At 35.6% G+C, this 16,169-nt stretch overlaps 1 protein-coding gene across 1 annotated transcript in view; it reads left to right on the plus strand.

Annotated features, from left to right (window-relative positions):
• Positions 1 to 16,169, plus strand: part of Ec (ubiquitin specific peptidase echinus) — a 128,415-nt gene that overhangs the window by 72,998 nt on the left and 39,248 nt on the right. Inside the window, exon 3 of the mRNA XM_078180912.1 lies at positions 15,961 to 16,053. Within this exon, the coding sequence (XP_078037038.1) occupies positions 15,961 to 16,053 (93 nt within the window). The remainder of the gene's footprint in view (positions 1 to 15,960; positions 16,054 to 16,169) is intronic.

The following is a 16,169-nucleotide window of genomic DNA, read 5'->3' on the forward strand; positions in this document are numbered from 1 at the left end:
CACGTATAACACTATAGCATTAACACTATACATTATAATATAATATTCTATACCCTACACATATTCGAATGATCATGCGAGTCACTCAGCGCGTATTATGACCACCATAAAATACAACAATAATTTGGTAATATAATATTCTAAAATTCTCGGCGAACACACCTCGTACTGCTGCCTTTAGCGAGCATTTATCGCCAAAGAATCTGGAGGAGTGTCGATAAGTAGGATAATGGCCTGCGCGTAAATATCGTAAGCACGCGAGTCTCGATGGCTTTCTCACTTGACATTACAGTCTGTTCATCATCCACGTCTTCAAAATGTTCGAGCATCTCAAACAAAGGCTGTCGCTGTTGCATGCACCGCCCACGTCGTTTTTCCGAGGAAAAGATTAGCTCTTCTACACACCGACCCGCGCAGCGCATACTAAAATCAATTTATCTCGCGCGCCTCGTAGACAATCCTTGACGAAAGTGAACATGAACTACGAAAAGATCAATTTTTAATGCAAAGAGACCAGTATTATCTGCAAAAGGATTCATTCGAAATATGAAAAAATGAATATGGCACGTTTATGTGACTCGCATGACTTTATATACGACTTATATGGTTTGTATAGCTTATATGGCTTATTTCATTTATATCGCATTGGCTTACGTTTAAAGAATTGTTAAAATTTTGATTATTGTTTAGAATAACTTTCAGGTTATTTTAACAATGCAATAGAGTTATTATAATATAATAACAAGAGGCTAATAGATTAAATAGATTGAAAATAATGTAACAATATTCTTTCAATGTTCTCACTGCTTTTATTTCGTGTATTAACCCTTTGCCCTCGAGTGGTGACTCTGAGGCGCCACTGAAATTGTTCCATCGCGTCCCGAGATAATTTTTATACGAACCAAAGTACTATTTAAAAGATTATTAAATACTGAAACTATTACAAAAATTAATTTAATATGCATAAAATACCCTTCGTTACATAAAACGAAAATAAGCCAGAAAAGTTACTTTAGACTTAGAATTGAAATAGCTTCGAGTGCAAAAGGTTAATTTTGTTCATAATTCCGCCAACCGGATAATTTAAAAAATAACAGGTATGTTACTTGCTAATAAACTTAATTTCACGCGCATAAATCGCAATAAATCATACAAAACAGAAATACTGGAGATCAGATAATATGATTAAAATATAACGAAAATAGCTTCGAGTATAAAAGGTTGAACGACGATTTTGCAATGGGGTGGTTCGAATGTGCGCACAGTTTGCGGTGTAAACGAGCGGAGCCGCGGGAGGGCGGCCATTTGCAGAACCGTACGTAGGACACGGGCGATTACAAAAAAAAAAAGGGAAAAAGAAAAAAGATAGACGCAGGAAATTTCTTAGACAGTTATCGTGCCGAGGCATTGTTGCGACTGCTCGAGAACGCGCCGGAGGTCTGCGAAGCATCCGAGTAAAGAGGGGTGGCTAAGTGACCGTGAGACATAGCAGCCCCTTTGTTATCGCGCTTCGTTTTGCTCTTCAGGAAAGAAAGTTCCTCATTGTCGTTGGCCCCAGCAAGTGGCGTCTGGAAATCCTCAAATAGCAGCAGACCTATGAAAAACTGTCGTTCTACGTGCTTAGGAATACGGTCTTCTAATTGAAGGGCCATGACCGGAGCAGCATGCACTCCGATGCGTTCGAAACACACGTTGACCAGAACGTCTTCATTCTAACCGACCGCAACGCGTTCCACGTTTTGCCCGCATGCATTTCTGTTGCAGCATTCTCTGCTCGGGATTGAGAATTTATTTATATTTTTGCTTGACAATATTTCTCAATGAATTTTTAAGGTAGCAGAGCTTAGTGCTTTTATAGTACTATAGTATAGTATTAGTACTTTTTGGAATGTTTGTTGATGTATATTACATAATTTAATCACATTATTTATGATATAACGACATATTATACAGATTATACTATAGGTAATTTAATTATATGTTATATTATATTATATGCGTAATTGTAAGTCCTGCAATGAGACTGAGTGGATTCTATTATACAATATAATAACATATTATATACGAATATAATATATTATATCTTGCAATCAATGTCCTGCAATCTCTTTCAAACAATAATGTGGATTATATCATAACGTATATAAATCATAATATGTACGATTGTATATTATATTATATTATAATGACATATTACATAGATTATCTTATATTGCACTATATGTATAATCATAAGCCTTGCATTTTTTTTCAAACGAGACCATTACAAATTGAACAGAATTTTAGATCTTGTCAATTTATTATCCGATCCATTATTTAGATTTATTAATTGAAAAATACATCGCACTCTCACTTACATTTATCCTTGCTCAGAAGTGGATAGATAATTTATTTATTCATAATTTAAACTGGCACTCGCTTCTATGCGTGAAAGGGTCCAGCTTTTTTGTTCGTCGTGCAATTACATTCTCCGAGCGCATACATGCGCTCTGTCGTAATACAGCCGGTAACGTAATAATTCCGAACGTTTCTTTCCATTGTGCGTTTCGAAAAAATTGACCGACGTACAATTGATTAGCTGTCAAGAAACCCCCACGCGTGTTTATATGTCATTGTTTTATTAGTTATACTGTTTTAGTGTACACAGTTATGGAACAATCTTCTGTTCTTTTTATAAATAATTGCAATGAGAAAAGTATTTCTTTGGGAAATATTCGAAGCGAAACTAAATGTTAATTTGGTTTACAAAATGATAATACAGAGAACTAATTACTTCAATTAACAGTAAGGTGTTTCTAAAATAATTTTTTTAACAGTTTCTGGGAAATAGTCTATTCGCTGTATATTTATTAACTTAATTTCTACATTTTTATTTCGATTATGATTATATATAACTCATCATATAAAACACATGATTTTAGACCGTGTCTACATATATGTATATTAACAAATTGCATTATATAATATGATATATACAATATAATTGTACAAATGTGAAAACATGAGGCGCCGAGAAGCGACGTATTGAATAGACATATTTTATTTTTTTTTATTCATAATTACAGCTTTGCAATTTGTCCAATGGACATTTGGTAAATTCGTTTAACGTGTAACTCATAGCACGTGGGTGACAGCACCATTGAGATATCACCACATGATTGTCCTTGTTTTATTAGTCGGTTACCAAATCCGAGGGTAATAGACATATGACAGTAAGTTTTAAAATACATTAATCTGGTTACTTTTTGTATATATTATCTATGTCCATTTCTTCTTTTTCTGTTTCACTTTGTCTATTAATATATTTATTTATATATTTTCATTTGAGCGACCGCGATATACGATAGAATTGTAGTTACCCCTGGGCGTCTGATGTAAGCCTGGAGGAACATTCTTTTATAATGTAATGTATACAAAATAATTGTACGCAATTGAGTGAACACTAAATGTATACAAGAAATGTAAGGAAAATTGATATTTATACTACGCCTACATATACCCCTGCGCTTAAACGTGTATAACGATAGAACCTAATTTTATTTGAATTAAAAAAGACAGTACAGCATTCGGCTGTGAACGGGTTAAAATTACCGAAATCCATGCGTGTAAATTGAATTTTGACATTTTCGAGCTCGGTGAATACAATGCGTAGATGTGTATCGCGCGCTCATAAAACATCGACTCATGCACCCGCGGCAACAAAAACTACGGAGCCGACTTCCACTCGCCGTTGAAAAACAACAATTAGTTCGCACGCTGACAAAGAGAGCCCGTCCACCCCTCGCATAAATTAGCGGAAGAGGTTATGGTAGAGTAGATCTTCCGAAGGAGATACGTATCGACGCTGCTCGGTTGAGAAGGAAAGAGAAAGAGAGCCCCCAAATTGCTGGTTCATTCTCTATCCCAAATCAAATTGCGTAACAATCTCGTAGCATCGTAACGTAAAACAACGTTAGTCCCATGATTGCTCTCCCCCTCTTCCGCCTTCTTGCCCCCTCCCCTCTAGCCCCCTTCCGTCGCTTCGTATGCAATGTACCTTCGCTCGGGTCTATTCGGTCTCTCCTTCCGTGGCCCCGTTCGCCGACTTCCCCTTTCCGCTCCTCGAAAACCCGACCCTTCCCGTCTCCTCCTTCTCCTCTTCCTCGCCACCCCTCCTCTGCTCGGGCCCTTTCCTCCCCTACCTTTCTCTACCTATATCCCGCTCTTCGCCTTTCTCGGCTACAACTGACCCCAAGGCTCCGAGCCCGGGCCTCTCACCCACGCTGAGCCCCTGTAGTAAAAATGGCGGCTCGTGTACACTGTAGTAAACGCCAGGGACGCACTCTGACCACGGCCGCTGTTTTGACATACAGCGTGTCATGTATGATGAAACAAATAATAACGTAATGTAAAATAATGTTATACATATCATATAGCATAATAAAATGTACAACATAGCATAATATAATGTAGTATAATGTACCATAATATAATGTAGTATAATATAATATAGTATAATATGTATAATATAATATAGTATAATATGTATAGTATAATATAGTATAATATGTATAGTATAATATAATATAGTATAATATAATATAATAAAAATATGTTGAAAATATGTGAAATGCCAGAGATACATATATAGAAATAATCGCTCACTGAAAAAATATGTGAATGAAATTATACAGACAAGATTTTCCTCATCAAAAACCGTAATTAACGATCCAAATAAGCAATCTAATAATTACAAACAATCGGAATAGAATTGTATCTATTCCTTTTGATTAGTAACACTATTTAAGGTCCACACAACTCAATTAAATGTTCTATGCAAATTTTTAAATAAAATGGCTCCAAATTTATACATTTAGTTGAGCCAAATTAAATAGTATTTTCATTTCATTTGTATGTAAACGGGTTAATAAACATCGAGCATAGTTTATGTCAGAAAGCAATGGTCTAAATCCAGAGCAAACTTTCTAGTACCGTCAGAATTTTCTCGGGCACCTCTCTATGAAATCACTGTTGAGATTAATTATTTACACGATGATGAAATAGCAGAAATCTTAATATAATCTCAATATACATGAATAAATAAATCAAAAAACATACTCATGCAACAGTCACATTTTTTTTATCAAGTATTTAAATGTAAACTTTAATATATAAAACTTATCTTGGAACACGATACAACTATTTTAAAGTTAAAAGTAAATTAATACATTGCACTATAATAACGAGTCAGATACGTGATGAGCATTTCGTACATAATTTAATCCTTTGCACTTTCAGTGATTTTAACCGTAAATCTAAAATCATTTTACCAACTATAGTATTTCCATTCTATATGACAGAGCTCATCTTATGTACATAAAATCGATTCTGATGATCCGTACAACAGTTATACTTTTAACAATTTTTTAAATCTAAACTTTGACGATATGCATTGCATAATTTTAATTTAGTTATCCAAGATAATTCTTGGAGCATGCTGCAACAATTTCAGTGGCGCCACTTGAGTATGAAAAGTTAATTAACCCCTTGATCTACAATAACGAGTCAGAACCGTGACGAACATTCCGTACATAATTTAACCCTTTGCACTCGGAGCGGTTTTAACTGTAAATTGATACTCAATTTATTGACTACTGCATTTACATTCTATATGATATAGTGCATTTTATGCATATAAAATCGATTCTTGTCGTTCGTACAACAGCTATACTTTTAACAATTTTTTAAATCTAATCTTTGACGATATGCATTGCATAATTTTAATTTAGTTATCCAAGATAATTCTTGGAGCATGATGCAACAATTTCAGTGGCGCCACTTGAGTATGAAAAGTTAATTAACCCCTTGATCTACAATAACGAGTCAGAACCGTGACGAACATTCCGTACATAATTTAACCCTTTGCACTCGGAGCGGTTTTAACTGTAAATTGATACTCAATTTATTGACTACTGCATTTACATTCTATATGATATAGTGCATTTTATGCATATAAAATCGATTCTTGTCGTTCGTACAACAGCTACACTTTTAACAATTTTTTAAATCTAAATTTCGACGATATTCACAAGTATATATATGTATTAAAATGATCTTGGAACATGATATAACAATTTCAATGGTTCCTCAGACTCACCACTCGATTGCAAAGGGTTAATACCTACAGAATTTGGATCTTCCGTCATCAAAGTCTAAGAACAAAAATAAGAATCCTCTCATTTCATCAAGAAAATTATTAAAAAGAATGTAAAGAGCCGATCAGCACAATTCTGAAAGAAATCGTAATGCAAAGGGTTAAACAAACAAACGAAAGGCTAATCCAGTTTGCAGTAACAGCGTCCAAATAAATTGAGAGCCGCGCTGCGTTCCTGAACACGAAGCGACTTTCTGTCAGCTATAGTATAGTTTACTACAGCCGTCTGCATAGTACGTCGTCTCCGACTATAGCGCGCACGGGACCGGCTCATAGACGCGTTTACCGGGCCTGCTCTTGTTTCCGTACCTGGCCGCAGGAGTCCCACGGGCGCTGCGGTCGGCGCGGAGCGGTCCCAGCCCTATCCGGGCATTGTTGCACCGACGCCTGGCTAAGAGAGTACCCACCGCTTTCCGCGGAAACCTCGCGTAGTAGTCTTGTGCCTGTGTTTGTCAACAACCGGTGGATGATGTACAGTGCTACCGACGCTTCGTTAAAGAACGATCGTGGATGATCCCCGACCCCGTACACGGATAATCGTCAGCCAGTGTGAAACGAGTGTCTCCGATCGATCCTCCATGCAAGAGCTGCCGCCGAACCGCGGAAGGACGATGAAGCAGGAACAGAGACCCAAAAGGCAGTCCCTCTTCCAGATCGCCAAGGTTTGACATTGACATAACGATTCTCTATCTCTCGGATACGCTCGGCTACGATCGAACCAATCTTTTTTAACCTGATTCGACACGCTGCGATAACACCTGCACGTATACCGTTACGCGCATCTCGGCCCGCTGCATCTACCTGTTGATTCCTCGGCCCGGCCGGCCCTGCTTCTTTAAATCACGCCGTAAATATGGACGCTCGGCCCTCTCCGAGCTTTCGTTGTCTCGCCGCATCGGATCCGATCCCAGCATCGCTTCCGACCAGAAATCAAGGCACGCTAGCTTTAACCCTTTTAGTGCTGGCCAAAAGAAACGTGTATACCCAAGGAGAATGCACAAAACTCGTTTGATATAGTTTGATCAAATTTCGGAAAGAAGTTGTAAGAATTTTGTAATACCTGATAATTAGCAAAATCACAAAAAGTAGGAGAATTAAGAAATGGAATTGTTATTTAGTAAAAATATTGAGGAAATAATATTTTCTTCGGCACTGAGAGGTTTAAGAATCGTCGCGCCCTCGAAACGCGCTGGTTTTTAACTCTTTGCACTCTAAACACGCTGGTTTTTAACCATTTGCCCTCGAAATGCGCTGGTTATTAAGCCTTTGCAATCTAAACCACTTTAACGGTAAATCTAAAACCATTTCTCTGGCTTGTAATGTTTTCATTGTATGTAACGGAGTGCATATCGTGCATATGTAATTGGTTTCTATGATTCATAATAGTATAACAAACACTTAATAAGTTTTTAAATACAAACTTTGTTGTTATAGAGATTATTTTGGAACGTGATGGAACAATTTTAGTGGCGCCTCAGAGTCCAATGTGTCAATTGTTTGCGGACGCGAATGCTATAGCATTAATTCTCGTGCAAACTGATTTGGAAGCTGTAACATAGCTGTAATAATGGTTTATTATAATGATAATAATAGTAGTATGCTATATTAATAGTTCATTATAATAATGGTACGGTTAACCCGCTTGCACTTCCACTTATTTCATAGTTGCGTAGATTAGCATTCGTTTGTTGCTAATCAATTCCTGCTTCAGATGTAAAATTTATTAATACATTATTATAACCTTCGTTTCAATGTTTAAATATATTATTAATCAGTAAATTACGTATTTAATACATTATGTTACATTATAGGCCAAGGGGTTGTTCGATTTTTGAAGAAGCAATTTTCTTAATAACGAAACCGCGAAGTTTGAACTTATCCCGGAAGATAATTGTTCAATCCTTTAGTTGAACACTGATTCTTTCGAATGTGTGAATAAATAAATTTCTAAACTTGAAATTGTCACGTGATCGAGTCAACGCATTCGAAAATATTCTTCTTCTTAGATTTAGGGGATGGAGAATTTGTCGAATAAATTTGGATCGTTTATTTAGAAAGTGGTGTAAGTTTGTTTTAAAAAGGAATTAAATGTTACATAATTTTTGATTAATTTAGTGCAAATCTTTTGTTCGCAACTAGTTCAAATTTAATATCTTAACACGATAGCCCATAAATGAGCTGTTTACCATGACAACCAATAATTTATTATGTATCTTACCTCTCCAAGCTTCCATATTATAATATAATTTTTTAAATAGTTGATACATTACGCGATGAATATATGACCTATTTATATAAAAAAAAACATTCACGTTAAAAAACTTAAACGTTATTCATTGTAAATGTTTAGAAGTCAGTAGGGACGAATTGCTATATCTACATCTTAAATAATAATTTTCTCAGTCAAGTCTAACGATCTTTATGCAAATAATGTCCCAAATGCATTCTCTAAAATATAAATTAGATATAAATCTGATTCCCTTATTAAAAACTCTAATAAATCGAGAAGTGGAGCATTATAAAATCGCGCATACATTTATTTTGAAATTGTCACGTGATCGAGTCAACGCATTCGCGAATATTTTTCTGTGTTAAACGATAAATTACCGTTACTAAATTGTTACACATTTCGCATGAACCATAGCAACATGCTAATTCACATCGTTGCTCTGTTCTCTCTGTCCCCCTTCGATTCCGCCCGAGTAAAGGCGTTTTCGCCGGAGAAAGGCGCACAAAATGGAGAATCTCGGCGCGGCTGAAGATACTATAACTCTTTATTCACGAAATATTAATTATTGGATTATATGTTTCATGGAACATATACTGGTTTCAATGTATGGGATCGTGAAAATAGTTCTGTATGGTAAATCCAACAGACTTGGCAATCACAAGAATGAAATCAAAGGACACACAACACTTAAGCTGTAATTCTTCCAAACTATAGCTTCCAACAAAACTTAATAAGCCAAGTTGACGCATAGATGGAATTTGTGCCAGTAAACTGGCATTTATGTCTAGTTTTTCATCATAAATTGCGCAAAAGATAGCAAGTATTCTAGAAACTGAAAAATTGTGAGGGTCAGAGTGAACATTTAATTTGCTTGGTTTTGTTTTGGTAATTCTCCGTTTTCTTTTTCCCATTTTCAACTTTATAAACAGACGTTTATCTTATTTAACAGGATTATACGAAGCAAGATATGACGCGATTAACATATACATCGCATAATATGGTAACTCAAAGCATAATACCAATTTTGTTGTTGATTCAATTTCATTAGAAAATTGACTGTGTTTCGCAAAATCTTCAGATGTAACTCGCAGATAGATAACTTCTAAATTCAACTTGAAAACTACAGAAATATTTCTCCACAGCGCAGCACCATCGTCTTTCTTAGATTTGTCTAAAAATTAATTTTAACCATGTAACGAAGTTTGTTCGATTCTCGACAAAATCATAGAAACACGGAGAGAGAGAGTGAGTAATAAATTTAAATGGTTTTTGTAAAATTCATTTGTCAATTATGCGGCAAACAAGAACCATTTGTCGATTGTATTTTAAAAACGTGGACAAACTATTTGCGTTCGCAAAGTTCTTCTCAATGGTCTCCGGCTTTCTTCTCGCGATTCTTCCTCCGAATGGAGCGTGGTCACGTGACGCGGACGCGCGAAATGGAGTTCGGGAGACTGCGCAGGTTTCCTTTGTGGGTGTTCGATGAACTTAGCCAACCGAATAGGGAGGCCTCCCCGTTTGAAATAAAGTCGTTCGACGACCGTATCCAGAAATCATATCTTATCTCCGCAGTATACATCGGTGCACGCATGCGTTAACCGCTTTTTTTCATGACAGGGTGCGATAAAAATTTGAATTATATATTGTATAAATATGTAATTGGTATAATATATAATATTAATATGTAGTTAAAGTAACGTTTATAGTTCTGTCTGGTTAAAATAATATATGTAGTTATATATGGTTAAAATAATATATGTAGTTATATATAGCTAAAACAATATATATAGTTATGTATAGTTGAATTATCCCTTTGCACTCGATGCCATTTTAACTGTAAATATGAGATAATTTTCCTGAGTCGTAGTATTTCTATTCTATGCAACAGAGTGCAGTTTTATGCGTACGAAACTGATTCTTGCGAGTCATAGCAACAGTTTCGCTACTCAATAATTTTTTGAATCTATACTTTATTGTTATAAAAATTATTTTCGAACATTTTAGTCACCATTCGAGTGCAAATGGTTAATATACATAGTTTTATATAGCTAAAATAATATACAGTTATATATATACCATATTTTTTGATTATTTAATATTAATATTTATCATAGTTTATATATAGTTATATAGTATAGTACAGACATAATTTCATTACGATTTCCACGGTGTGTCGAAGAAGCAATGGACGCCATACAAGCCATATTAGCTCAGACATGTTCATTTAATTGAAACCGTAATTTTATGATTTTGGCGCGGTCGTGAAAGGGTTAAGACCGAATTGAAAGCACGTCATTCCCGCGCCTCGTCGTTAATGACAGCGGTGGGCAACGCGATCCGCCAAGTTGCGAAAAAACGTACCTGGAATGCGGTGACTCGTGATCCATTTTCCTCTCTTTTTTCCACCGCCTTCCGCCGAGGCGATTGTGAATGAACTGGTTTCCACACCGATCTTGCGAAAATGCAGCGTTTTCCCTACATCGACGACTAAGACAGAAATACTTTGCATGTTCTACCAGCTTACAATTTTAATATCGTTTCAAAATGACGCGCGCTTGTTCAGTTTATAAATATTCCAGACTACAGATCATTATGGATCTCTCTGGATCTTTATCTCCTTACAGTGTTTCTTATTTCATTATATGTATATTAAAATCGTCGCAATCATCTGAAATCATTGGATAATTTTACAAGTAAAAGAGTACACTACGACGCAATGAAAATTATTCAAGTTAATTGCACGAAATATAAATTGGATAAAAATGTCTGTTCTCTTTCAATAATTCTCGTCAGTTTAATAATTTGACGATATTTTTATAGTTTCGTATTTGATCATTTTGATGATAAACGCATCAAAAATTGAAGACTACAAATGAGAGAAATTCTGGAGGCTTCAAAGAGTTAAAATTTCAAGAGTGACTGAATAACTTAACATTTTGCCGACCGAATAGGAAAATCTCCCCGTCTTAAAATCATTTGATGACGGTATAGACGATTTTAATTTCATTATAATTTCCATGGTATGCAAATATCCACGACATGTAAGGCTGCTTTGAGATTTTCATTTAATTGAACGAAAGACTGGAGTTTTATGCAACTTTTTAGATTTTCGACGCGGTCGAGTTTATAAAATAGAATTATTTGCGAAACTTTTCTAAGGGAGTTTGTTCATCTCTTTGAACAACGGGAACGCGCGTTTTTGCGGTTACGACGGTCGCTGGTTGAACGAGTTTGCGGTTGATCCGGTATAATGAACGATCGGGTCATGTGTGCATAGAAATCGCATAAAGCTGTTGGTTACGCATGCAAATTAGCGCGATCGCGGTGGGAAACTCGGTGCGTTCGTGATGAAATACGTGGTCTTCTCTTTACAGCCATGGAAAAGCGTGGTCGCATGCAAAGAATAGCGACAAGATAATGGTACACCGTTGTCTTCTCGCTTTCCCTACGTTACGTTATACAGAGTGTCTCAAAAGTCACTCGCCGTCGAAAATAAAGGTTCCTGAGGTCGTTTGAAGCAACTTTTTCCTTTACAGAAATTTCCACCGAGGCTTCGTTAACGAGTTATTAATCAAAAACAGTGACCAATGAGAGACCAGCGCGAGGTAGCAATGGGCGCCTGAGTTTCGACCGCTGATTGGCTCTGGCGCGTCGACTGACCTCTCCTCTCATTAGCCACTGTTTTTCGTTAACAACAGGTTAACAATGCCTCGTATAAAATATTCGTAAAGGAAAAAGTTGCTTCAAATCGTCTGAAGTATACATATACTATAATAAATACGAGTTAAGTAATGTTAAACAAAAGAGAAGCGTTTGTAATTTGCATTCTTAAAATGCTAGTCGGACTTTTATTTATTAATTCTTAAAGCCGTGCTTTCTTCGTGATAAAGTATAATTTGTATAATTTGTTTGAATCATCTCCTGAGGACTCTTAAAATTAGACTCTTAAAATAAGACTCTTAAAATTAATGTCATCGACTGTAATTAGATCTTATTCGGTCGCTTGTTCTTGTTTGAGAAGTAGAATTCTGTCTCAGAATTAGAATGTTATCGTTGTTAATAAACGCGGTCGCGGGGAACGTTCGAATTGTTCCTGAACGCGTTCGGTTAACTCGCGACGAAAATGATTTAAACAATTTTAAAATGCATTTTCGCCAAGGTAACGCGTGTGAAACTGTTGCCTAATGAATAGTTGAAACTCTTAACGTATTCCATAAAGGAGATCTAGACGAATGCCTTGCAGTCATGCAACGATAATTAGGAATTTAGAGCATCCTGGAATTAAGACGCGTGTTCCCTCGAACTTCCTCTTGAATTTCTTTTCGCTTTAGTGTCTGGTCGAAAAAAAAAACGTGTAATTAATGTTGTCTCAAATTCCGAAATGCGTTATTAGCCGATCGTACACCTTGTCGTTACATCTACGAACAATGGTAATTATTCCAGTCGCTTGAGGAAACGAATTTACATGTATTAACGGTCAATTTGTTCGCAAATCGATGTAATTGATTTGAAGTGAATCGCTGAATACTTTTGCACTATATATAAATATAAAAATATAATTACTTAAAGATGAGTGTTTAAAAGTAATTAATTAAAAATATAATTTTCTGAAAATAATGGTACAAAAATGATTTAGAATGCAACTATATATTGAATAAATTGATGTATAATATTGTTTGTATTAATCTATATAATTATAATATTGTAAAAATAATATTAATGTATATATAACTATAATAGTATAATAATAATATTAATATGTATAACTATAATACTGTACTAATAATATTAATATATATAACTGTAATAGTGCCATTATAATATAAATATAATTGCTGAAAGATGCGTATTCAAAAATAATGAATTGAAAACATAATTGTCTAAAAATAATGGTACAAAAGTAATTAAAAGTATAACTGTATGCATATAAAAATATATACTGTGCATAAATATATAACTGTATATAAAAATATAAATGTATATAAAAGTATAACTATGTAATAGAAAAATATTTGCGCATACTGTAATTAATCAAGTATCCTAACGCCAGAGTGTACTTGGTAAAAATATAGGTCACAGTACTTCATTAAATGCAGTCGGCGAAGACAAGCTCGTTTCGAGTTCCATAGTAATTTCGAGAGTTTTCGTGAGAGCATTAAAGTAGAAAAGAATAATTGCTTTTAAAGTACCATCGCCCGGTCTAATGATTCCGCAAATTATCCGTATTTAGCATCATTATTACTCGCGGCTTCTCGGAGGGAAGAATCGAGACAAAAATACCGAACTAAAAACGACGTTGTCCAAACAGCAGCGTCACTGCGAATACCGTATTTATTATTATTACTATCTACTTTGGCTTCGCTAACGGTTCGAAAATCGTAATTGCCATATTTGTCGTACACCTTGGAGCACGTTTAAAAAGTGCAAGAACATTTCAAAGATGGTTTCCTTTCGAAAATAAAATTTATATGCGGACGAGTGTTCCAGCATTCCGTGTGCCCGCTTTCACGATCGAAAACTCGAATGCACAGTGCACAGGGCGTTTTATGCGTCGAGAGGAAGTGCCCGTAATAACCGAGGCGTGCACTTGTCTCTCTCGAGTAGTGGTAGTATTGTGGAGCCTCCTGACCCGGCTGCCATATTGATACGCTTCTGCCCGGAGAGCCCTGTTCACTTGTTAGGTCCCATCGGTGCTCTTTCAAAACGTGCCCCTTCAATGGGAACCTTTCCTGCACGTGCAAGCGTCTCCTCGTGATCTTACTGTGCTCGGTACAAGATTTCCAAATAGAAAAACCAGGCTCCTCGCGTTCAACAGAATGCACCGGGCCATGGACTATTCCATTCTATGATTTCTGATTCATTTAGCAATAGACTACTAATTTAGTAGTAATCGAGACTGAAGCTCTGTTCAAATTTTATAAAGTAGGGTTTAACTCGGTGTACTTAAGGGAACCTAATTAATAATGTATTAACCTAGATAAAAATAGTGTGTTAATCTACTATAAAACCTATCTTAATAATATATTAGTAATGATAATGATAATATGATAATATTAATAAAGGTAAATATAATATTTTAATATTGGTATTAATCTATATAACTATAATATAATAATAATTATTATATATATATAATACTGTACTAATAATATTAATATACATAACTACAATAATAACTATAGCAATATAACATACATGGCTATAATATTCCAATAATAATATCAATATATATTACCGTAATATTAACGTTAAGGTATTCATTGTTATTATTAATAAGACAATGGTCGAGGACCATGCCATCTACAGGTTGTTTTACTTGTTTTCGAATCCAGCGTCGATGATTCGGAAGTGCGCCGGATATGGTTAGGCCACGGGACCGGAAAGGCGAAAATAATGTTCCGCTATTGGCCAGGACATGGCCATGGAGATTGTGATTTACTTTCCCTCGGAATAATAATGCGCTCACGATACTGTGTGGGCTACTATCGCGCACGGTTTCGTTAGAAGGAGGGTGCCGTCGTATTTGCATGCTACCGTCGTATTGCCTGCACACGTACGCTCGCACTTCTTTGTTTTTCTGTGGGTTGACGACGACGACGACGAGCCGAAATTTATTGCCAATTAGCTCGCCGTAATCAGGATATCGTTAAAATAATCAGACGGAGCGGTGGATCTAGAAACTTTGGAAATACGTAACTCATCAATTGTATCGACGTAATCGAGAAACTCTTTAACTCTTTCATGTAATAGCGTTATATACGTGCTTCGTTAACGTTTATTTTTATTGTACCTTACGTTGCTTCATTGTTATGATTATGTTTTATTAGGCGGATTTTACCGGACAATATCGTATAATTATCAAAATGATTAATGCAAGGACGAACTCCTGCTCTCGAAATTGGTGCAGTTTCTAAATAAATAATCAATAGAATACTCTTTGCTTCATGTTGGCAGTGTTTAATTATATCTGCAGCATCGATAGATTGTAATAATTATTCTTGAGCAAATTTTACCTAGCTACGTTAATATTGAATAATAATAATTTGATAAGAAGCCCTCCAACACATTCTTTGCGTCAAATAATTCAACGATTATTCATTATCTTACCAAAGCACCTATTTACTTGCAATGAAAAATTGGAATACATCTTATCAATGATTTGACGAAGAACCAAATGGAAAAAAACATTTAATTACAATGGGTTCTGTACAGTTATACTTTGCGTGCTTATAGTACTAAAATTCTATAAAATTAGAATAAAATTCGAAGTATAGCTACCTGTACATTTAAATGAATATCAAACTGAAACCTATCTAGCCTTAGTTAACAATCTTGCTTACAATTTATAATGTATGTTATAAATACGAAAAGTGTACAATCACCGTCTAAAATTTTCTAATTTCTTCCTCCAGTTTCATTTCGAGATTTCCAATATACTTGGTTACTTTAAAATATAAACCTGATAAATAAAGTGTAAAGTATATTTATGTTCGTGTAAACTGACACGCTTCTCACAGTGGATTTTTTCACGTTGCAGGTGTTATGGCATCTCGACATCTTCCGGAGGAGCTTCAGGGAGCTTTCAGGACACGCCTGCATGCGAGAGTCGTGCATCTTCTGCGCCCTCAAGGTAAGCGAGATTGATCGTTCGGGTGGGGAGGAAAAAAGGAACGCGAATCTCATTAAGACGAACATAGTCGTAGTGGTTAATAATATAGCCGAGAAAGAGGCTGTTCGCATAGACGT

Source organism: Augochlora pura, chromosome 5, assembly GCF_028453695.1.
Source record: "Augochlora pura isolate Apur16 chromosome 5, APUR_v2.2.1, whole genome shotgun sequence".
NCBI classification, from domain to species: domain Eukaryota; kingdom Metazoa; phylum Arthropoda; class Insecta; order Hymenoptera; family Halictidae; genus Augochlora; species Augochlora pura.